Source organism: Bombus fervidus, chromosome 10 (genome assembly GCF_041682495.2).
Source record: "Bombus fervidus isolate BK054 chromosome 10, iyBomFerv1, whole genome shotgun sequence".
NCBI lineage: Eukaryota > Metazoa > Arthropoda > Insecta > Hymenoptera > Apidae > Bombus > Bombus fervidus.
Genome location: NC_091526.1, coordinates 8620150 through 8645657, shown reverse-complemented (window position 1 = coordinate 8645657; position 25508 = coordinate 8620150). Strand labels below are relative to the sequence as shown.

At 38.1% G+C, this 25508-nt stretch overlaps 1 protein-coding gene and 1 long non-coding RNA gene across 3 annotated transcripts in view; one reads left to right on the top strand and one right to left on the bottom strand.

The window, feature by feature from the left end:
• The window catches only part of LOC139991477 (zwei Ig domain protein zig-8), a 117332-nt gene that overhangs the window by 36272 nt on the left and 55552 nt on the right, over positions 1 to 25508 (bottom strand). The window contains exon 4 of one of the 2 annotated variants that reach the window (XM_072011580.1): positions 9192 to 9325. The exons of the other annotated variant lie outside the window; for it this stretch is intronic. Within the exon in view, the coding sequence (XP_071867681.1) occupies positions 9192 to 9325 (134 nt within the window). The remainder of the gene's footprint in view (positions 1 to 9191; positions 9326 to 25508) is intronic. 2 annotated transcript variants of the gene reach the window in all.
• Positions 4526 to 25508, top strand: part of LOC139991480 (uncharacterized) — a 72633-nt gene continuing 51650 nt past the window's right edge. The window contains exon 1 of the long non-coding RNA XR_011800852.1: positions 4526 to 12641. This is a non-coding gene — a long non-coding RNA (uncharacterized lncRNA). The remainder of the gene's footprint in view (positions 12642 to 25508) is intronic.

Here is a 25508-nt window from a genome sequence, read left to right as displayed (position 1 = left end):
GCAGCTGTCAAATAGCATTGCAGTTGAAAAATCAGCAAAAATAAATTCGTCACGGTTTTTCTGTGTAATGTTCACAGAAATAACTTTTTCAGAAAACATCCAAATAGTTGGTTGTTTTCCCTGGAAACCTAGTTTGATTTGTTGCGACTTTTGGAATACGTACGTGCGCAAATTCACATGGGAACTCGTAAAATTCCCAAACTCAGCGAGTATATGGAACAACTTCGCGGAGAGGAAACGGTTGCCTTCTATCTATCGAGGTTTTCCCCCCGGTTTTCCTCATCAAGCGCAAATCGTGAGTGAAGTTTCAATTTTGCATTCGACCCGTTCGACCTGACTTTTCCTACAGACACGTGTAGATCGGGGATAAAGTGTCGGTCGATGTACTTTCACGCTGACGGGAGAGCGAGAGTTAAATTTCAAAGGAAACTCATTTGAAACTTCGATGCCGGCCAAACGGGCCTTGGAAAAACTACTTTTGTACCGAATACCCAGTCCGCATACCTGGGGCTTGGCCTCTACTCTCTGCAAGTGGTAAACTCGTCGGCACTGGTGTTGGGCCGTGTATTGAAAAGAGAGCTCTCGCCACTACATTGGATATTTCAAAACCAGCTGCTTCCGACGCGGCCCGAAGAAAGGATCCGATGAAGAGCCAACAAAGGCAAAAGCCAGAAGCACCTCCGCGGTATGCCGTCCTGATACCAACCGCGAGAAAGATCGATGAACCACCGACTTCCTTTTCATATGGCGCAGCGACACTTGCTTCGAATTACACAACTTTTACCGTTAAATTTTTTTCATCGCGTTATTGTTCGCGATCACTCGAACCAGATGACACTTGGACAAATTCATAGTGAAATTGTGCTATTGATTTTTTGAAGCGCTAGAATACGGATTCAATTATTAACTCTTTCTGTGTGAAGAATTAACGTGTACATATTAGGTTGTCCGAAAAGTTTCTTTCGTTTTATGAGGTGATAATAGAACAACAATTTGTGTGAACAACAATTTCTGTTTTATATTATTTTATTGAATTAGGTATGATCCATTTCGTTCTATTTCTATTATTATGTTCGTGCATAATTGTCAGATATGAATATTAAGATACTTTTTGATATTTAATACGATACCAATACTTTCCATTGCTTTTGTCCTTTTGTTGTTTCATTAAAACTTTGTTACTTAATTTAATTACACGTACCTTATGAAATAAAATAGGGAATCAAGCAAAATTAGTTAGAAATTTTCAATAAATACATCGAGCAGCTGTTCTTTTATTTATGGTCGACGGTATGTATGTTCTCTATAACAAGGAATATTTATTATATGTGTTCTATTATAAACTATTATGCATAGTATTAAAAAATTTCGAATGCACATTCTTTCCAGGATGACAAAAATCTCTTCGACTTGGACTCGTAGTTATGAATATACCTTACAGAGAATATCTAAAAATTGTTAGAGTTAATGGTGGATGAATTCATAAATATACGTCACTTGGAATGGAAGAAAATTCCATTTTCACAAATTGACACCGGCACAGGGGAACCGCAACACCCTCAAAAGCCGCGATTCTGATGGTAAAAGCTAAACGAGAATCGATCGACGTCGATAAGCACGGCGTTTCGGTGGAAATTCACGCCGTTACCGGGAAAAAATTCCCGAATTCTCCGCCTCTAGTTCGCTAACTGCCTAGTTCGAGCAAATAGGAGAAGTGTTCGTAGCGCGATGTGGGGAGCGAAGAAATGAAAGGTCCTCAAGCAGGACTATCAAATCTCGTTTTCCTTTAACAAATTTCCTCCTTACCTATTCGTTCAGTAAGAGCATCGGTGGTGGCATCCAGTCTGTCCAAGGAAGGGAAATCCATGGGACGAAGGGAGCGGTCAAAGCACTTTGAAGCTCTGCCTTCCTGATAGCCAACCACCGAGAAAGATCGATCATCATCCACGACTACGATCCGCATTGAAATTCTCATTCCCTTGGGATTTCTCCTCCTCTGCTTACCACCCCTTCCACAACGGGTTTGAATCTTCCTTCTTCTCTTTCTTATGCTTCGTTCGATCTCGTCGTATAAAATTCAACCGCTAAAGCATCCTTATTGGAAACAACAAAAACAGAGGAAGACTGCACGAACATGATGGAGAAAGGGAAAGAAAGGAAAAGAAGAGAAGAAAAAACGATGGTTTGCCACGAAAAATTCATTTCACTTTCCGGTGGACTGTCTTCCTTTTTTTATTCACCCTTGGAAATCCAGCATCATTTGAAATCAACCCACGGTCGTGTCTACCCTTCCTCTCCCAATAGGTCCTCATCTGTTCGAAAGCTACGATATCCACGACGACGTCTGGATGTAGTATGACCGTCTAGGGGAGAAGAAATCGCGTTGCTGGACACCCTTCGTCCATCGAACGACTTTCATCCCCCTCAGCCCCTCTGTAACACGCCAAACCCATGGCGACGTTGATCGAGTTTTCATCCAGGGTTTCCACCGCGGGGACCCCGTAACCACCTACGACCCCTGATTTTTATTCGAGCCACACCGGCTTCGTTTATAACTTTGTTTCTTCACCAAATCGTCTACTCGATGTCCTAAGTTCACCTGCTTGTCCGCGATCAACTGCTGCGAGGTGTCGAGGAGATTTTTTCATGGCTTAATGGGACAATTAAGCGCGAGATCGTATTTTTCGTTACTTGGCGTTTTCGTGGTTAGATGTGAGTAGAGCTTAAATGAGAAATACGTTAAGTTAGATCTGCCGTGTTTTAAAGAGCAGCAATTTTGAAGTTCAGTATATGGTGACACAGCTTCACAACAAGATTGTGTATCTCTTTTGATTTTAGAATTAAATATTCGTTTTCGTCGAACTTCTGGATATTAATAAAAAAAAAAAAAAAACATTAATAGCGTTAGTTTTGTAGAGTAAGATTAATGAGATTGAAACAGAACAACTAGGCTAATATTATTTGTTTGTTACACAAAATTAGGGATTTATCGGCTATTTCCAGAGTCATTTTTTTCAACTATCTATTTCATATCAAAATACTTCTTTTCGAATTTAAACAATTTGTTACGAGTAATTATAGAGAAAGAAACACGATTGGCTAGAAAATGATGTGAAAACGTAATAAAGTTTATAAAATGATCTCATAGAATACAAATATCGAAATTATAACCTTTTTCGTTTCTCTCAATAAATATTACTAGCCGATCGCACTTTCAAGCCACATGACGATTTCTATTATTATTATCCAGAAGTATCCCTGTATACTATCATTATCTATTCTCATAAAAAGCAACGCTGAAGATAAAATCTGCGACGAGGTGAGGACCTTCGCATTGTGTTATGTCTCCCTGAAAATTCGACTCGCACTCGGACACCATGGAAGATCAGAATTACCATAACGACATGCATGTATGTAGGAGAATCGTCGGAATCAGGGCGAGATCCTTTTGTTGGCCGGAATTGCGAATTTTCGTTGACCTTGGCTACGGGGTAGCTTACCCGTTTTCAACGTTGCATACTCACGGGGGATGCTGGCAGTTTATAAATCATGCAAATCGTCTTCCTTTGCACGGCGAAAGAAGACAGTTCTCTGGGTAAACTACCTGGTAATTCTCGTTATCCTAGAGCGGCTTTAAACCAGCGAAAATTCGTTCTCTCCCCCGTTGTAACGCGATTTTTAATTTACATATTGCTCGTAGCGAGGAATTAATACGCGACGGTAAAAAGAGCATGGTGTTTCTATGATACACGCCGTTGTACTGGACTGTAAAAATACCCACCGCAGGTTCAAATTTCTTCCTCTCAGATATGTATTTTTGTAGAATGTTTTACCACGTTGTTGAGAAAAAAGGTTTAATATTTGTTGACGTTAAAAATCCCGTGTCTTAATAGTACTTGGCCCCCGGGGAACTTGCACTTCTTCTCACCGTGTATATTTCCAAACTTTTTAGAATATGCATTAACCGAAGGGTATATGAAGAGAGAAATGCACTGCAAATTCGTGCGTGTATTACTACACACGAGTGTTGGATAAAATGTGACATAGAATTTAGAACAGAGATCGAATATTTACGCTATAGTATCGATAACTAATAAGAAGAAATTCGTAGATGCATGATATCACATGTTGAAATTGACTGCACGTGCGTTGTATGTACGAAGTACTTTATCATACAGAAAATTAACATATATACATAAGGATTCTTTACAACCTAAAGTATAAGATCAGATAATAATTCTTGAAGACTTTGCCCAATAACTTTTCAGATTTATCTCATGCTCCATAAATATCCTAATATCATAAAGTAGGCATTGGAGGGACATTCCGTATACCATAAAATCATTCTTATCTTCATTCACATTTATTACGCGATAATTAATTATACCCACAGACAGATACTTGCATGTATTTTTACCATATAAAAGGAAATTGTGTAAATCCAAAAATATTTCTAAACTTAGCATAGATAAGCAGAATTAAGTGTGTTCTGTTGATTCGAACCCACGAATCTTATAGAAACACCGTATTATCCGTCGTGCCGTAATACCATGTGTCGTTCAATATTCTTGGTGTTGAAGGATGTCACCCTAAGGAACAAATTAATTCGAGGAAAGTTCTCCAGTCGGACAACCGAATGACCAGCTTCTGGAACGGGCGAGAAAGCTCGAAGGGTGGAATTACCAACGTGCATACATATATGGAACAGCAGCGGTTGGAATCCCGCTGTGTCCCTTTGGTCGATTCTGATCGGGTATTTCTTGCGACCTTCAGAGGGCCAGAGGATAGTACGCGTCGGGATTACATCAGTATGGATTGCGCGTAATACCCTGTAAACCGAGTGAAGCTTTCTTTTGTTTTTGCGTCGGCTTTCATCTCTCTGGAAAAGCGAGAACGATCTCCGATAGGGAAGCATCAAAGCGTTTCGTTTTATCCGGTACACGTGATCAGGAAACAGTTTCGTTCGTCATTTCAGTCAGATTCCATCACATCCAGATGTTATCAAACCAGATATCATTCGTACAAAAATACAGGGTCCGTCCAAATAACGTATAAAAACGGAAATGGTGTGATTCCTTGTGCAAAAGTAAGACAAACATATGGAATCAAACTTTTTCATTTTCGACTTAGTTTTCTAGAAAATCGAATTTGAAAATTGATCACATATACGTGAACATGGCTAATTTTCGTACTACGTGTGAAGATAAGTCGACAATGGAGAATAAAATTTTTCACAGATCGCTTTGTTTCTGAGAAAAAAAGTACTAAGCCGAGTCCTAAGTAAACGTGTTCACATTCTATTCTCTGCTTTAAACGAAGCTTTAAAACTTTTATTAATCTGAGAATAAAATTCGGACTTTATTCTACACTTTCAACTTATTTTCACACTTAGAACCACCTGCTATCGATTATTTAGTTCTATCCAGTGTGGAATTAAACATGTTCGAGTATACTTGGTAAATTTCCAAACTCGATTTTCTCAGCAATTGAGCCGAGAATGCAAACATTGTATTTTTATGTTTTTTTTTCCACAAGGAAGAGTTTTTTTACATTAATACAATCGACGATATTTAAATAATAAATATATGTAGTAAATATTAAGATATATTATTATCATATGGTTCACTAGATAGTTTAGCACTTTAGTCTTTATGACTATAAATAAGACGTAAATTGTCTGGATATCTATGAAGGATAGTGCACTTGGTGCGTGCGTGTACATCGATCGAATAAATTAGCTCGTCGGTAGAGTATGAAATTCCCCGTGGAATTTTTTAATAACACGTATGGAACAATAGAAGAACGAAGACTCGACTTCATTATGTTTCGCGGGTTTCGCTTAATTACTCGAACGATAGGCACGCAACAAAAAGTCCAGTGAGGAATTCTTTGCAACCGCAAACAATTCTCCGGCTAATTAGCCTAAATCTGGGCGTAAATTGCCGATGAAATGGCTCTTAAAATCCATCGTGGAGCCGAAACGCAGAAGGAAGAGCAGTGAGTAAGCTAAAAGGGGATGGAGATGAAACGAAAAGAAAAAGAGGAAAAACAAAAAGATAGTACAAAAGGTACCGCCCTTGAGGTCATTACTGTACCGTGGTTTGGATCGTGGCAGCCTAGAAAGTTTCTTGGTCGCTTGCCAGACACTCACGCGAGCGACCACCTTCAAAAAATACCCGTGAAAGAGCCGAGAATACCGATCGTCGCGCGACGAATGAAAGAGGACATGGAGAGTTTGCGAAGAGGGAGCGAAATTTCACGGGCCACTTAGAAACGATACTCGTGACGATTCTTTTCACCAACGTCGTCCTTCTCGTGAGTTATGAAATATAGCTGCCCGATCGGGCGTAGCTTTCATATTTCCTTGGAACCAGGCAACGTGCGAGCGCTTCGCCTCTCGTTGTTTTCGCCGTGGAAACGTCCACGGTGATGTACTTTCCGTCGGAAATACGAGTCCAATCGTTCATAAAGCTCCTGGGGTATTGCTTGTATGGCGCTCGACGATAGGTGAATCTACGCCCATACAGCGACTTCTCCTTTTTCACTGTGTTCCTCCGCGATTCCCTTCGCTGCTCTATTGTCTCCTCTCCGAGGCCGGATGCATGACGTGATTCTCCGTCATACAGAGCAGCGTCTGATGAAAATGGTATTTGGAAATCTGATAAAGCGAACTACCATCGTAAATCGACCGTTTCGACAACCGTTCTCTTTATCTCATGCTGCAAGTATCATGGTAGTCTGGCATTAACCTCGATGCAATTAAATGAAGAATCTGAGATTAAGCGTTCTGCAGCATGACATTTTCTATGCGTCCTCGTGTTCGCATGTGTGTATTCTTTCGAATGTCTTGTGGGTTTCTACGTACTTTATACACGGTGAGTCAAAATATGTGGAAGGTACGACAGTGGCTGATTCAGCACTTTAAAATAAGGAATTCGTATAAACATACGTCGATGTGACGCTGTTTCCAAGTTACAGCTTCTTTTACGATGCCAGACATTACTTAGATCAACGATTTCCTGGCAACTGAACAGGTCGCGTTGACCTTATTTCCTGACCAATTCCCTCCTTGGATGGACCTGAATCCATGCGATTATTAGTTATGGGGACGTTTAGAATCTCTTGTTTCTACTACGTCGGTTGAATGTGTTAATACTCCTCGTCGTCGTGACGATCAAAGTTACCGATAAATTCGTACAAGTTGGTCGAACAAGTTCGACGATCCATACGATGCGATGCATTTATGCTTCTGTTGAAGCTGGACCTGGTCACTTCGAGGAATTTTTCTGAAGGTAAGTAAGCAACTATTACGACACGAAACAAACTATTTGTCGAAAAAAATGTCATATCAAGAAGGTCGTATGTGAACATTTCTTCCTACTTTAGTGTGTTGAATCGATTCCTGTCGTATTTCCCGCGCGCTGTAACTCACCTTGTATGTCGATTGATCGACACATGAAATCGATACAAAGTATAGTGCAGATTCGCTCGAATATCTCCGGACGATTTGAAATTCAAGAGTCGGAATAAATTCCCTGAACCTCGGTCGTCCTTTTGTCAGTTTTATTAGGTTCCCGAAGATACCACAGGGCTTAAGTATAATTCGAGAGCACAATAACGTCTGGTAAAGTGCCATTCCAGACTACCACCACTGCAGATTATGGACATTCCACGTGAACACTAAACGTTGTCACTCATCCTACTCAATCTTCAATACTTCGTCGTAAAAGCACTAGAGCAACCAAACAGTATAAATCTGGGTTGCAAGGCAACCCGTTGTCGTAAAAAGTCTCATCGAATGTTTCCATAAATCAATCTATTTTGGGTGATAAAAATTTGTATCCTTCGACCATGAGAAGATTCGTCAAGAATAAAAAATCATTTCTTCGACGAATACAATAGAAGAAAAAAAATATATAAAAACGTTATATGAAACATCTTGAGATGTTATTAGTATTATGACGAGACACAACTGTTGTTTCTATAAGTTTTTAGATACTTTTACGAGTCAAACCATATATTTTTCATAGTCTTACTCGTATAGTTCTTCTTTATAGGCGCCTTCTTCAAAATGCTCCTCAGTTGTATATTTATCGTTATCGTTATCAAACGAGCTCGTTGCTTTTGAACCTCGCTTTCTCTTCTAAAAATCTTATTGTTTATTATAGAACAATTTTCCTAATCTTTCTCGTTAATTCTACATCTACAATGAAAGCAACAAAATCAGAAACACAGCAGAGAGACAAGATCTTGTAGCTTCCACTCTTTTGAATTTGTTTCGAGCTTTATTAATATAACGAACATAATCGTCTCTCATAACATACACGATGTGTCCGTAAAAAATTTCTACAAGCGTTCGCAAATTTTTGTGGGCTATCGACTATCGCAGACTCGCGGATAACAAGAAAACGAACAGTTTGAGGACACTGTGAGAACAGGAGGCTGCGAACGTCGTATTCAGGTTGGGATCGACTGCTCGTTCAAATAATCTCTCGGAGGCACGTCAACGGGAACGGTGTCATCAATTTGACCCTGTTTTCACTTCGGTTCGATATTGCGATCCGCGACCTCGCGGCGTCGAGTATTCGCTGATCGTGGTATCTGACAGTAGCAATAACGGAACACAGTCGATTAGACTCCCTTACACTCGATTTTATCTTATATTCCTCCTTCTTTTCCTTCTGCTCTCCTCGTATTTTCTGACAAGTGTCTCAGACCGGCAAACTACAGTTTTACTTCTCGTTCGCATGTGAATATCGATAACCAGTCGACAAGTTGGCGTTTCGTTCTTTCCACATATATAACATTAATCGCGTGGTCGGAAATGCAAACAAGCTGCATAAACTGGTAGCGACAAACAAGGTGAAAAATGTTACGGGCAGGAAATAGTCAGGGAGACAAAGCGTTTTTGAGCGATTAAATTACGGTCACGAAAGCAGCAGCCATCTTGCATAATAATTTACCAAGCAATGTTATTAGTAAATAGACAAGTGAAAAGTTACTTAAATATCAGTGATGTGATATTTTATAGTGTTACAATTTCACTGACTCGTAAATTGTAAAATTTGCTGAAAGAGCTTCGTTTACTTTATTACCAAACTTAGTACTGCCACGCAAGAGGATTTATTAGTATTATAACTTGTAAAATTTCACTGATAATATTAGTTCAATTGTGCAAGAGGGCTGCTTACAGTTGCACGTTTTCCGAACCAGAGCTTTCGATCTCTCGGCGAAATCCTCGTGGGAAACGTTGCAGCCAGTTCGATTTTTTCATGCCGTGGAAATTCGCAAAGAACAGGGTCGTCCTTCGATATCTCCTTGCTACCTCCATGCACCCTGTCATTTGCAACAGAGATACGAGTTCACGGGTTAGATATATTCGGGTTTTGGAATATTCTATATCATAGGAAATATTCTGTATGATTTCCATAGAAATTTCCAATAAACTTCGATTGTCGATAATTTAGAGAATTTAATGTCAAGAACGCGGATGGAAAGTGGATTAAGAGCACTGTGATTCGTAATATAGAGGACTTCCAGGTATCCCGGAAGTTCGAGGTAGTTTCTAGGTTACGATTCTCCGGGAACGACGATCGACAGAGTTTCCACGGTGTTTATTAACCGCGAGACAAGGCGAATCGTAGACTCGAATGCGACGCCTGGGGCGTTCGACGAATACTCAACTGTCCAGAATTATATCCACGAAGATTAGAAGCGAACCTTACCCGCATAGACGCCTGAAATTCGTGGATCGTGAATCGCTAGATCCGAGTGTTCAATATCATAACGCCTAACATCGAGTCGCTCTGTAACTCTACCAGCTGAATTCCAGTCGTATTGTCATGGTGATCGCGGTGATAATGGATGGCGGATTTGCAGGAATATCGATGGATTGGTCGATAGATTTCTTGGAAACATTGGAATACCAAGCCTAGATGATGGAAAACGAGCATTTGCCATTACTGAGCAGCAGTAGTTAAATGAAGGTGTAGAATGGTGAGTATTCTCTTCTCGATTATTTACCGAGGGTCGCAAGTATTATTATAGTCGCAGCTACTATTAAATCATTATTTTACGTAAGTGTCGGTTGTTCCTAATTATGTATACTAGTCATTACATTTATCGGAAAACTTAATTTAACATATTTGAACAAATTGTATTTTATTCGGTATTTTCCTGATATTTTCAGACGAAATGCATTTTTAACGTCGCGCACAATATGTTTTCATATATCAAAGGAAAAAGACTTTCTCTTGTACGATTAAATTAATTACTGTTAGTTACAAGCTATACATTATTAGTATTTTACTTTCATAATACCTAGAAATCCGTGTAATGCAGCGAGCGAGACTTTGCAAAGATTTTGCAAGCAAATTTTATTAATTGTATAAATTATTTGATTATAATATATGATGTTGAATTTTATGCAGGAATTTGCACCTGTAAAATGATAAAATTGAAGTTTATGATGTATAACTCGTGTCTTGTCAGTTTATTAATGTTCTATTTTATTAATATTTTATCAATTGATGAATTATCGTGCAAGCCGGCCTTTGTTAAAAATGATATTCAACTTTACATTCATCATCCGATATCTCATATTTAACAGTTTATGACGGTCATAACTTTTGTTACGTAATGAAATAACTTTCATCATTTTTTTATAATTTCATGACCCTGTATCTTTTATTAAACATTCTCCACATATTCTCTATAATTTTATATCCTTCGCGCACATTTAGAATAAAAATGCATGATAAGAACGAAGTAGAATTTTGCTTTATTTAACATGCAAATTACGTAAAAAAAAAAAAAAAATAAAGCTATACATGTATCCAATAAAATAATTACACAACCGTAGTAAAAAAGATAAAAAATAACCCACTCCTCGTTCACAGACCACCGTTCGATAGGTTTAACATAGAAATCTCACGCATTTTATCACTTATTTCTCGTAACAATAACATAATACTTTCGTCATTATTTTACGCGTAACCGGATATCGTCAATTATATATACTGCACGAATGATAGCTAGCGTATAATAACGTACAAAAGTACGTATATCAAAGAAAAAAAAAAAAGAGGAAACTCCGACGGGTTAAAATATAGTCTGGCGGATGAACATCATCACAGTGGCCCGATTTCACGAGCATTGTTATGGTGATAGAGTTCGAGAATCAAAAAAAAAAAAAAAAAAAAAAAAAAAAAAATAGGAGTGGAAGGAAAGAAAGAAAAGGGGTGTAAAAGAGTGGGATGAAACACGAGCGAATAGCAATACGCCTGCACGAACGAATTTGTTACCAGGCGAGTTTTGATACCATTTAATTCGTTGTTTCGACTGTGACGAATTCATCATGAACGGAGGGAGGCGGGAAAACCTTCGATTTCCATTTAACCTATTCAAACTTGTTTTCGCGTGTTTCTTTAACGATCGAAATAGGAAATGCTCGCGCCGGATTGTTCAATATTTAACTGCAAGTTTTTGTAGACTTTCGTTTTTTTCCAGGCCAACCAAATGTTGGAAATGCCGATTGGAAACAACAATCGATGAGAAGCACGCGCGGTTTTCCACGTCGCATTGCGAACATAATAAATCTTAAGTTCCCCCGCTATTCGAAATTTTTGTATTCGCGCGACATGGTCGAAGGGTCACGGGGTGGGGATCCAAGCAGGCACGCGATAGATTTGTAATCAAAAACATTCGTCTTTAGTCCTCCGACGAGTGAATGGCAACGCAACGTCGCTGTCAACCTTAGCGTATTATTTTTGTAAGCACGTGTGAGGAATATTGTGCTTAGTGATGCATTGTAAAGCCTAATCTCAATCTCTTATCCCCGGTAAAGTGTATGAAAGAATAATTCTTAAAATGTGTAAGAAAATTCTGTTGTAAAAATTTCTGTGTTCCTGTGAGCTTATCCGTAAGAGGAAACTTATGGAGTGGGGATAAAAGCACATAAGCTTTCATCGACGTTATATGTCTTTGATCCTTCGACAGGTGAATGTCAACACAACATCAAGTGCATTTTACGAACTATGCTGTGGATGCATAACATCGCAAGTTTGGAATTTAACATCGTGAGACAGTAAAGTAAAAAGATACTAAATTATAAATGCTGTGAAAAGATTTCTGTGATCGTGTGACTAACTTTGTCCGTAGGAGAAATTCTGGAACGAATATAGCAGAAGCAGGTAAGCGTTCATCGGCACCATATGCCTTTTAATTCTTCAACGAGTCGAATATAAACACGAAAGCATTTCCATTGTTCGTCGAGTAAATTTCGCTTAATATAATTGTCTATATAACGTCGCAAGTAATCCTGAAATGTATCTTCTATCTCGGGTATCTACGGTGAAGGTACAGAATCTTAAATTCCGTAGAAAAATTTCGTGCTAGAAATTTCTCTATTCGTACGACTTTGTCCATAGGAGAAACTTATGGAGTGGGGTTAAGAGATACAGCGTTCGTCGACGCCATGTGTCTTTGACTCTTTGACGAGTCAATGTCAACACGACGACGAGTGGACTTCTCGTGCTATGCTTCGGCGTGGAATCTCGTGTAGAGTGTAGAGGCACATGACAACTTTTGATGGAATTCGTGAACTGGATACGAAGCGGACTACTTCAAAGAACCTGAATCGAGTAAGTACTACTCTCTCATTTACATTCTTGCGTTTTACCCGAGTGCAAATTTACAAGTTGGATGTTTTCGTGGTTATTCCATGGCGTTAGTTGTTGTAAGGCAATCCTGTGATCCAAACCTAACTTTTCCAAAAACGAACTTATCGAAGATAAGAATAATTATTTCTTAGTTCTGTTTGTAAATATATTAAAGCAAAGAATATACAATGCTAAGTGTAAGTATTAATTAGGACACTTACCGTGTCCGAACAAAATGTTTGCACGATATATAAAATAATTTAAACTCGTAGTTTCTTGTTATTTTGTTATAAATCTCTTCTTTCGTTCACATCCTATCAAATGTCTAGTAATATAAAATACTACACAAAGTATAATTTGCCAGAGTATTTCAATAAATGTAAAAATCATACAGGAACAACATGATAGATTATGGTTATATTACGTTACGTTAACTGTACACTGAATCGCATCAATCTTATAACATTTCGGTTCGAATATCGCATTATCATCATCAACAAAGTAGGAAGGAACAAAAAGAGAAAACAGAATAGCATGAAAATCTTGCAGCAACGTCGATCAGATTACGCTCTCGACTAGCATCTCGAAGTTTGTGTTGTTCACAAACATACTCTCTATTTGCTCTTCTCTCGTTCGCTTTAATCCGAAAGTCAAGTAGTGTTTTCATCGATTAAATTTCGTTTTCCAAAAAACTACAACGTAATGGAAACCGAACGGGGAGTGGGTGGGAGGGGAGGCAAGAGAAAAGAGAGAAAAATGATTAGGAGGAACGGAATGAAAAATATTAAAAGTACTTTACGTAGGTACTTGAAAATAAAAATCGTTGTAATGTTCGTCCCGTTTGAAACAGTATCTGCGCGTATTTTTTACGCGATGCGTGCGTACATAGGGGAAAAGGGACAGGGAGAGGAGAAAAAAGAACGAAGGATAAAAATACAGCAAATAGAATTATATCTGGAATAGCGGGCGTTACGCGCGTCGGATTTCGCGCTGTAAATGCCATCGTATAAAAGTGAGACGAATAATGAAAATGGTTTTGCACGGCATGCCGCGTGTTCGGTGTTTCGAATTTGCCACCGGCCGTGCATCGGGATTATGAAAAATCCGTGCTCGACGTTAGAGAAATTTAATGAAAATTTTTTATCCCCCTATTTTTTCAAACTCCTTTCTCCCGCTTTCCTTTTCCTTTTTTTTTTTTTTCTTGTTTTCTTTTAATCATCTGCCTGGTCAAGAATGGCGCGTTCAAACCACGGCGGGTCAATCTGTTTGAAATTAAATTGGTTGAAACGATGCTTGTCTAATGGTTAAATTACATTCTGGCCATTCAACTTTCGAATTATCCTACGAATCGGAGTACGTTTACGGAAAACGTATTGTTAAGCACAATGAACAAAAAAATTAATTAGACGAGGCAGCGTAATACGTTCGAATAGCAAATATATTACTAAAAGAGGAAATTGGGATGCTATTTCGTGGATGAAACGAGAGCACGACCGATGTAGATTACGTTTTGCTCCATAAATACCGGAAGTATGGAAAGTGTAACGAGATAACTGTCGGTATACTTGATTTGTGGCTAGATGGAATATGTGGGATTTGATGTTATTGCCAGTGTTTGCGCGAAAGGATCTCGCGAATATCCGCGGAACCACTTTGGCCAATGATGTGAAACAGTGATGGTGCGACTCTGAAAAACTGGATCAATTTCCTTCTATTACACGATATTAATCGACTAACTAAGAGGGAAAGTGGTACGAGTGACAAAGTTTATAAATAAAATGAAATTTTAATTGAAGAGTCTGTGTTTTCAAACATTAGAAGATACATACTGTAGATACTCATAAAGACTTGTAAATTGATAAAACAAAATTGTCTAGAAAAATACAATTATATCCTAAATAGAATTCTAGAAAATTACGTATCCTTTTCTCAATTTGTCTCTTGGAGGGGGAGAGATGCACTTCTACCTCTTTTCTCGTTATTTTATAGCGTATTTTAATTTTCATTTTTATTGCGTTATTAACATATTAACGGTCACTGTGGAGTTTTTTTTTTTTTTTTTCGTGACTAAAGAATTACTACGTAAACCAGTTAAGAATAATTCTAAAGGAAAGGAACTCCAAGTATTTATTTCAATTAATCTTGAAATACTATATCTACGCGATATATTGCTCATTCTAATTTCGAAAACAATTATAACTAGAGTACGTTTAATAGTTCGCAGAATATAATTTTACCAACCGACGTCTGCTTCAAATAAATTGAAACAAAAATGAGAATATCCAGTGAATATTGAACCATAGTATTTCGCTATACGCGGCGCAAACACGTGATATATGAAATGAAAACAAAATTTTCAAACCCCAGTCTTTAAAAATTATAGAAGCTTTCAATTTTCACTATAAAAATCTCCATAAAATTGTATTAAAATCTCCTCTCTTTTAATCAGGTAACTGTCATGGTGAACGTATGCAAACAGCCGTTAGTTATGTCTATTACATTGAAACAAGACGTCAGAATGTGAACAAGAGGACGAGATGTAATTTCAAGAACTCGTAATACGGGAGCTGAGGCAGCGGGGAATTCGATAACCATCGAGCACGAAAGTTAATTAAGACGATCATGCAATAAACATATCGAGCGTATCGTGAATAACCAGGCTTCCATGCAGTCGATCGAACTCGACCGCCGATCGGAGGAGCTTTACAATTAGCGGCTACATCGATTTCGTGTGTTTCGCCCCGAGGCGAATGCTTCAAGTTAGAGCATCGACTTCCCAGGCATATTCTCTTTACGCGTGAAGTTGGGAGCGTCGTTGCTCGTCCATATTATGGCTAGTTGCCATTACGAAGCCACCGTAACACCGTCTCGATGAAATAGCTCTACTGTAACCCCTTTCCTCTTGCCCGTTTTGGCGTCATGAATATTCCACTCATATCGGGGAAACAATTCGTACTTTCCTTGGTAGTTGGAAAATTTAAAATTAAAATTATATCGTTGATATAACCAGGTATGCTTGTAACCGTATAATATTCATAGACTGGTAGCCAAGTATTTCGGAAAATAACGGTGCAACTATTTGAATTCATCGTATACGATAATTTCGCAACAATGGTGTGCGTAATGATGTGCCATTATTTATTTCATCGTCTCGTTATCCCAGTTATTTCGTTCACGTCAGGAAACAATAACGAAGTTCTCTTCGGCCCGTTATTGCGCCAATCGAGTTTCGAACTGCTTCGCAGACCGTGTTGTATCGCCGCTACGTACAAAGCAGCGTAATTACCGGTTTGATAACGGTATTACGGGTCGAGACGAAGGAAAAATTCCAAGCTTTTGCCGGCGATGGGAAACACGCACGAGAGAGATAGAAGGGTATAGTATGCTGGATGCTTTAAATCCTCGACGAACGGAGCTCGTTTTCAACGCATCATTTTCAATTTCCAGGGTTATTCAGCGCGATGAATCAACGCTCATCGATCGTTGCTAGCCGCGAAGCAATCGGTTTTTGCATCGTTCTCCGGTAAGGAATGGCGTTCATGACGTTCAAAAGATTTCTCTCTCTCTCTCTCTCTCTCTCTCTCTGTCTCGCTGTAGCGAGGGAAGAGAAGAAGGATGATATCGATAGGAAACGGTATCTGAGGAAAACGTCTTCGCGTGAGGGCGACCTCCGAAAGTATCGTTTTTGCGACGACACCCAGCCATGGCTTATCATCGAGAGGATAAACGAACGTCATACAGTCGGATCATCCGGATTTGGATGGTTCGCGAATCGATCCTTCAATCGAACCCACGCCACCCTTCCTCTCCTTACACTTTGATACATTTCTTTCTCTCTCCATTCTTCCTTTTCTCTCTCTCTCTTATTTCTTTTCCTTTTTTAAATAAATGGCAAGATTTTTCGAATCGAGGATATTTATTCCTCTCAACGATATACAGAATCTCTGCAATCGTGGTAGAATCGAGTAAGGGATAATTTTTCGTGAAAAAATAAGTCGAAAATACACAAATGTACGAATGCATAAATTTTGCTTTCGAGAAATCCGATTTTGGAAGTCTAGCCGTGTTTGCATTTATGGATATGTGTAATGGCTTTATCTAGTTCTTGTCGTTATTACTATCACATTTTCTTTCTATCTGTACTGTTCGTCTCCTTCGGTGCTTTCTATTCAAATGGCTTCATAAATAAGGATAGGACTTTTTAAAATTAATTTTCTCAATGCAGAAACTGTTCGATCTGTTGGACGTATGATATTGCATACGATTGTACCGTTCAAATGAAACTTTTATAAAGTCCTTGGGTATTACTTACATTTCCTAATTCTTTAAAAACAGTAGTTGTTTTCTATTTTTCAATGGTTTTTATTATTTTTTAAATACACTCGATTTGACAAAACCTCATGGAGAGAAGTCCATCAAGCCTAAACTTACAGTCAGATGCGTGCCGATTTTTAAGATAGTTTTTCTTCTTAAAACCAAAGTTTCGCATTTAAAAACTTTATTGCACGCTCTCGACTGACTTTTTACGAAGGATCGTTCCTTAGGCGTTCTACCGCGATTGCAGTCACACCGTATATATTCGAAACATTTACGACCGTAGGATCAATCTGATCTTCTCGCGGAAGTGGCGATTGTTTCCTGAAATCCAAGGATGTAATTGGTTCTTAAGGGGTTGTAAAACCGTTGACAGGGCTGTAAAACGTTTTCATGGTGTGAGACACATAAAACCCAGAGAAATCCGTGCGATCGTGGAATTATTAGCTTGGTGGATATTTCACCGAATAGCTTTTTCAAGCCAAAAGAATCCGTTATAAAATTACCGACAGAAGGCGTGTTCTTTCATTCTCTTCCCGTCTATTCTCGTCCATTGAAGCTCCACTTGACTCTATATCGATTGTCATTTCACCGGTAGTACGACGTCGATCAAACGTTCTATAACCCATTACCGTTCAAGTTGTCCCATCCAAAAACAAAATAGACGATCGAGGAGATTCGAAACTTTGCGTCATCGAGATTCCCCGAGACGATTGAAAATCGAGAGAATACACGGAGGCTCCTTTTAACAGAAAACTCTCTGTCTCTCTTTTCCTTTCTCTCTGTCTCCCTCTTTAGTTCCTTTTTAAAGCTCCGGTTGATAGCGTATAAATGGTAATAACGTGAAGTTAAAGATTTTCGAACCGGTCATACTGTCGATACGGTCGCCACGGTTCGTCAATTACCGAAAGTTGAGAGTATCGTCGGACCTTAGGGAGGCGGAAATACGATATAACTTTATCCCTGGTGCTTTCGACAATCTCGCCGGAAATAGCGTAGTCGAAGGTCGTGGGGAGGATTTCGAGAGAGAATCGAGACTCTGATCGCAGAATGCACCTTCTGAACATATATTCCGATGGAACAATACGATACTAAAGGGCTTGGAGGGGTTGAAGCGGGTTGGAGTTGAAGCATCGACCAGTTTTCTCTGTTCTATAAACCGGGGCCTCTGTTTGCAATTCGGTTCGTGTACCCGCAATCCCATGCGTGCTGCTCCAGCCAGAAAGAACAGACATGTTCAATACCTTGTGGCTTCCGGCTCACTATGCGGTTTTAATTTAATTACACGTGGCTGTGACGATGCAACAGGAATGCCGATGCTCGAAAGGAATGCACCGAAACAAAGAAAATTCGAGTCCCTTTTTGATTGATTTCTGGAATTTGATTGTTCGCTTTTTTAAAACAAAGGAAATTCTATGGAGCATATCCTGAACGTATTCCACGGGGGTAATACAGCGGCTTGCTGGCACGAATAAATGCTACAACGTACTGGTTTTATCAATAAAACGATGGCGATTCATTCCTTTCATGGGTGCCAGATGATCTATGCTTTTTTGTAACACTGAAAATACCGGACTAGTGAAAAGAATCGGAGTTTTTTTTTTACAGAAACTTTATGGAGTTACCGGCGATATAGCTGTGGGGTTTTGAATGTTTTTTTTTTTTTTTATTTATAAAATGTATGGGTGGAAGATATATCTTTTCATATATTTTGCATTTTAGTTCTTTTGATACAAGTTTTATACTTTAGTGGTTGATATTCTGATATTCTAATAATTCTAATATTAAAGAAAATTCGTTTATCGTTTAATCTATAAGGAATTCGTTATAGTTAATTAAATTAATTCAATGTTATCTTTATTACTTCTTGTATCATTTTTATTGGGTGGTGAATTTATTTTAGACTTGTTGCGTAGAATCAGACAATTTTCATATTACGTTTTACCTTTTTGGAGAGCCGGATTATTCCTCCTGGAGATTTTTCGTAGAATTGCAAATTTAATTTTGCATAGCGACGTTAAAGTAAAGAAAAAAGAACAATAAATGGAATTCGTAATTATTTTAAATATTCACGATATAGTACGAGGATTAGAAATATACATCAAATATATCGGTAATATTAAAAATCCTATTCAAATTTCTTAACGTTAAACAACTTTATCTAAATTATATAAATAAATTCGGAATATAAATTAAAAACCATGGCGAGAACACGTCCCATCGATCGAACTTAGACGTTTGCATGTTGAAAAATCGTAGCCACAATCAAAATTCTATGTTTCATCGTGACAGTATGCGAAATAAACGAAGCTTGTTTATCCGTGACCCACTTTCGATTCGATTTGTACTCCGGAATCAAACGAGAAGATCAGGACAGAGAAAAAGAAGATATCGACGGGACCGTCTATCGATATCATCGCGATGTACTCCCTTTTGCTGGATTTCCACGGAGCACAGAGCATCGTATCAAAACTAAATTTCGTCAAATCTCGTCATTCTCGATTGCACAGTCTATCCGTCTAGGGAAAATCGATAGTTGATCGAGGCTAGAAAAATTGTTTGGCAGAAAATGTACATAAAGTGGACTAGCTAACAGAAATCACGTGACGGTTAAAAAAAATCGATTAGTGTTCTCTCGCATAATTAAAATTTATATTATATGTGAAATTTGCAAATTACAGATTATTAATATCCAAATTATAAATATTAATAAATATGATACGTATTAATGAATAAATGATACGTTCCATGATAGTACTTCCATAAAGATAATTATTGAACCAGAGGTTTCATATAATATTAAACATCTACGTATATATTTCACGCGAAACGCACGGATCCAATGTCTACCTGAAATAAAGTATACGATAAAAAACTTCTTCTTAGTTTGACACAGTGGCAATCTGGCATCATTTCATGAAGTGGTGTAATAAAGAAAATAAACGAAATGCATTCGCACTCATCTTCCTTGGCGGATGACGTGAAAATGTGAATTAAGATGAATCGCTCGAGCGTCGTGGTAAGCGTAACGAAACGCTAGAGAAATATACCAACTGCATTTGCCCAACTGGAACGTATTTTTATCTCTTACAAAGATGGCAGAATATTTTTCCACCTTTTTATCCCACGTCTCTAAACAACAGAAAGATTCAACATGTAACTCTATCGGAAAAAAGCAGATATTCATTGGTCTAGAAAGAAATGTAATAAAATCTTCAAGTCGATTCAACTTGTCCTTCCTGTAATTTACTCAATCTTTCTCCTTGGGAAATGGCTGGAACTGATCCTAGCTTTCGAAATCTCCAATCTGCAGCTCGATGCGTAAACGACAGAGACTATACAGAACGACACGTAAAAAGCTTACCGTGTCTCGAGAATTTTAATCCGTTGGCGAGAATATTCAAGCTGGTCCAAGCCGTTTATTGTAACTAGGATCAGCCTCGTTTCCGATATAATTACATTCGATTGGGAGAGCCGAGATGGCGAGCGGTCCCGAAACACTTTGGATATCGCGGCAACTTCCAGTTGGGGAAGTTTCACGTCGTTCCGTCCTCGATTCCCTCGTTAAGCTTTCAGTCTAATGTCGAAATCTCGCAGGCCGCGGCTGCGCTCGCTCGTAGACATGGCTGCAGATGTTGGAAAACTCGAAACGTTCACGCGGCTGCCGACTGACGGTCGGATAGCTCCTCATCGAAGTTCTTCGATCATCGTAATTACAGTCCACCTAACCGAATCGTTGCCGCTATATCAACGCCACGAATTACCATGTTAAAGTTCGTGGTCCGTTCTCGCCAACTTTCTCCCGTGACAACGATAACGAGTTCATTTTGAGATTGGCCACCACGAATTTCGCGTTTTCGGGAATTTCAGGCTCGTTGATTGCGTGAATTATATTTCTCACGTGATGCATGTGATATGTTTAGGAACAAAAATGGGCAATTTCCGGTTTTTTAAGTTTCAGAATTTTTAAACTTCGGGAGATAGTAGATTAGAGCTTTTTATGCGGTACATACTTCTCACGTAAATTATATTTTTATCTGATATATTCGGATATTTTTAGAAGGGAAAATGATTAATTTCAAGTTTTTTATGCTCATAAATTCCAAAGCATGCAGAGATAATTAGTAGATCGCGGATTTTTATGCAGCATAATTTTTCGAATATAAGTGAAAGGATGAAGGCTGTGCAGAGATTTCTTTGGCCTATATATCATATTTTTGAGTATTTTACATATTAACGTTTTAAGTTCTCCAAAAACAAATCATTTACTTTTATAAATTTAGATGAGCGACAGTAAATTTCATTGCAAACAAACAAAATATTCTTTACGATGCCACTCTATTTATATAGTTAACCAAGATGATTTTGAGGCAAATTTGAACAATCGAAGCAGGAAGTTTCGGGTTGACCTTTTTAATTTTATTCAGCTTAGTGGATATGGATTTGAAGCATGTGCATAATACTCGACAGCGTGAAATTAAATTGCAACTAAAGTAATGTACATTCAACATACATACTTCCGACAGCAGTATATTATTTTCACGCGGCTGCCGCATCCAAAATTTCATCCTGGAGGTGAAACAATTTTTGGCTGAGATTTAATATGCTGCTCCCCGTGAGAGTTGTATATCTTTTCTGAAACGATGCTAGGACCAAGGGAGAGAAACAGTAAAACGAAGAAGTTTTGCTAGGAAAAAAAGAAGTTTATGAGGAACTGACTTGGTGATTCGTCATGTAGTCGTGATATTGAATACGCACCACGTACACGTGACGTCTAATATCGCAAAATTGCAAGTAAATCGTCACGTGAAAGTTTCTTATTACCAATGCTAACATAATCTCTTGAACAGTGATAACAAGTTACATGATAAAGTAAGTAATGTCCTGTCACTAAATTCTATTAATTACAAAGGGCTGATTATCTTATTCATTGTATTATTTGTAAATTGTAAAATGTATGTGTAAAATCTATTTATCAGCGTAATTCTATAATTTACATTTAATGATTTTTATCTATTCGCTAATATTATATTACATTATTCTTACAGATTGTATTATTATTACAGTTGAGAAATTCCTGTTTAAACATCTCTAGAAAATAAATATCAAGTACAAAAATTTGATTGACATTCGCGAAGATTTCAATGGTATCCCGGACATAAAATGCTAAAGATCGTTCTCAAGTAGAACGAGATCGATGCTTAAAATTCTGCCCGATCGTTTCACCGCGTAATTGCAGTCGTTAAGCCGGAATTTATGCCGCGACGGTGTCACAGCGTCGACCGGACATAATTCCGCGTCTCAGCAGGCGAAACTGCCTGCTTTATGGCTGTGTATACTCGACTGATTCGACCATTATTTTTACAATACTTTTCCACCCAATTCCTCGCCGTGACTTCCATTCGCGCGAAATTACTCAGAACAAAGTGGCTGAAGGGAAAAATCGTCGGCGGGCGTGTTGAAAGGCGTATTAATTCGGGATAAGTGACGCGGGATGAGTAAAGTAATTCTTGAAGGTAAAAAGTACTCGTGCATGCATCAGAGACGCCGAACAGAAGGAAAAAAGGGAGTTGAAAATAAAGATCCTGTAGCAATGTTGAGTGCCAGACAGATTTTTGCTCGTTACTTGCAAAATGATGTAGTAGAAGCTATACTTAATAATCAAATAAAGACAACAATTTCTAAATCAAGTAAAATAATCTTCTTACAGATTCTGTTAGAATTTAATCTTGAAGTTAAGATTAATAATCTGTGGAAGACACAATGTTTACGTTGAAATAATATTCAGTGATGTTTATTAAACAGAACTACAGAACCAAATGTATATAAGCGAGTGATATACTTAACAACGTATGTAAGAATTATTGATTGTTGGCCAGTTACTCTCAGACTAGACTTAGGTAGTGACCCATGATCCCTTAAATACTTTGAACCCCACTCTCTATACAGTAAAGAGTATGACCTGTGTAAGCGTCCTGTTCAAATGCCTGTGTGGGTGTCTGCGTAAGGGTGCTTATGTCTATGCGTGAAATATCGTTGTATTCCAACAGAACAATTCTGGTATCTTTTAATTCGAGAGAGATTTCATTTGTTAATCATTAACGATTGCAACATATTCTTGCTGAGCTAATAAAGAACGTATGATATATTGAAATTAAACATCAGTTCTACCAAAACCAAATACTTTTATCGTTTAATTAGTTAATGAAATTCTGAAGTACAATCTTGCTTATTGAATTTGGAAGAGCACAACAAATATTTTTATTACGTGCAAACTCAAATATAAATCAGTGCTGGCTCTCTATCGATACTGTACTATAAACGTTTACTTGATTCTCAAACACTCATCATCCAACAATTTTCGCAAATTTGTATTCGCTATAATAAAGATAGCGCGTAAAGTTTCCTTGCCAGTGCAAATAAAGCGTTCTCTTTATCACTCGACTAGTGCAAATATCTGTTACGATCTTGTTCAATATCGGCGATCCTGGACCAAATAACGATTTGCATTCATTTAAAGCCAGAGACTTATCTGAGAAAATGATCGATCGCGTTTTCTTTTACGTTTAGATTAGGGGCTGAAATCTCTCAGAGAGTGGAAGAAGGGTGCCATTTAACTTGTTAAAACTCCGTTCCGTGGTGGAACGGAGTTTTACTGTGCCTCGCGTGGGAATTTTCACCGGACGAGAAGAAGGCAAAGAGAGTTTTGAAGAAAACAGGCGAGAGAGAGAGAGAGAGGAGGGGGGGAACTGTCTCCGTTGAACTTACGAGGATAACGACGTTCGTTGCACAGAGAAATTTTACTTCCACCAGGAGTAAAATCGAGATGACGGGCCCTTATGCGCGACAACGACAAGCGAACCTGACATGGGTACAAGGTACAAGCTAGACGCGACACACGACAGAGGAAATACGGCGAGAAGTCGATGGGTGGTGGGAAAATTGTAGAGAGAAAACGCCGGAACAGAGAATGTAAAAAAGTAAGTAGGAAGAAGAGTAGGAATTACCAGGTCAGCTGGTAAATTGTCTCGGAGATAAGATTGAAGAAAACGTATAGAAAGAGAGAGAAAAAGAAAAGAGAAATATTTATACGAATATGAACGGGATGATTAAATTAGATAAAACGCAACCTGGCTAATAATAGAACTAATGGACCAGATGCTAGAAATCCGATGAGAGACATTTTAAGAAATTTAGTTTAATTTAATATCAATGGGTATAAAAGGAAGAAATAATTGAAATATTTATACAAATTTGAACACGAGAGATAATCAAATTTAATAAAGCGAAAATTAATTAGAATATTAAACTAATATACGGATCACCAGCTATACGATGAAAGACATTTTAGAATCACTAAATTAACACGTTAAATTTAATAAATTTAACGAGTCTACTATAATCTCTATTAATATATTATTTTCGACTATGAAATATAAATGATTTAATGAGTCAACTATGATCTTTATTAATACATTATTTTCGAATATGAAATATAAATGAAACATGTGCGAAACATATATGAAACACGTGTAAAGTGGGCACTAAAATTTATAAGCGTTATATGTGACATCCGTGTGGGCACCGTTTAATAACATCAATGTCTTCCCAATACCCGCGCAATGCATTATCGAATGTATTGCATGTATAATCCATGAGGAAAGCGTGGAGAAAGAAGGATGGCAAGTGAAAAGAAAGAAGAGAGAGAAAATTTAAGGAGAAGAAAGACATGAGATTTATTTCGTGACGGTTCTAGTTTGATAAAAAGACGGTAAAACACGATTGGATTAGAGTTAGTCGCAATTGGTCCTTTGAATCCCCCGTAAGGGAGACTTGATGAAACACAATATAAAGTCCCTAATCAGAAACTGCTGTAAGAAAGGAAGATTTTAAAGAGGAATGATGAACCAAAGAAAAGGAAAAAGAAGAAAAGGTAAGCGAGAGAAAAATGGATATGGATGGAATGAAGATTCTAAGAAGATTTAGCATGAAATATACTAAATAGCTTAGCAAATGAGGAACCCTTGTTTCGAAACATTTAGACGTTACTACGGATATTATTAAAGACGAAGAGGAAGAAATATTGTATGCTGGAACGTTTATTTCAATGCACCAGCGAAATTTATAGAAATCGCTTGAACGGAAGCATGGTACGATGCCCCAGGGAATTTCCATAAAATTTGTATGCTAGAACGTTCGACATTTACCCGAGGAATCTCTCTTCAAACTAATAAATATTCCCTTACGGACAGTTTTAAAGTCGATCGAACACGGGAGGCGACGCCGATATCCGAACCGAAAAATTCTTCCGCGAGAAATTATTTTTCCTTCGGTGGAAACGCTTTCTCGCCTCTTCCCGCAGATAATTAGATTTATTAAGTCAGCCTTGTTTACACGTCGTTGGAGCACGTGATTTATCGAGGAGAGCGCTTCGCCAGAGAGAACGATGGTAAAAGGAGAACGAAGAGGACGCTTGGCTACGAAGATTATGAGGTGAATTCTGTCCAACCTTTTTCGTCCTCTCCTTTCGCCATC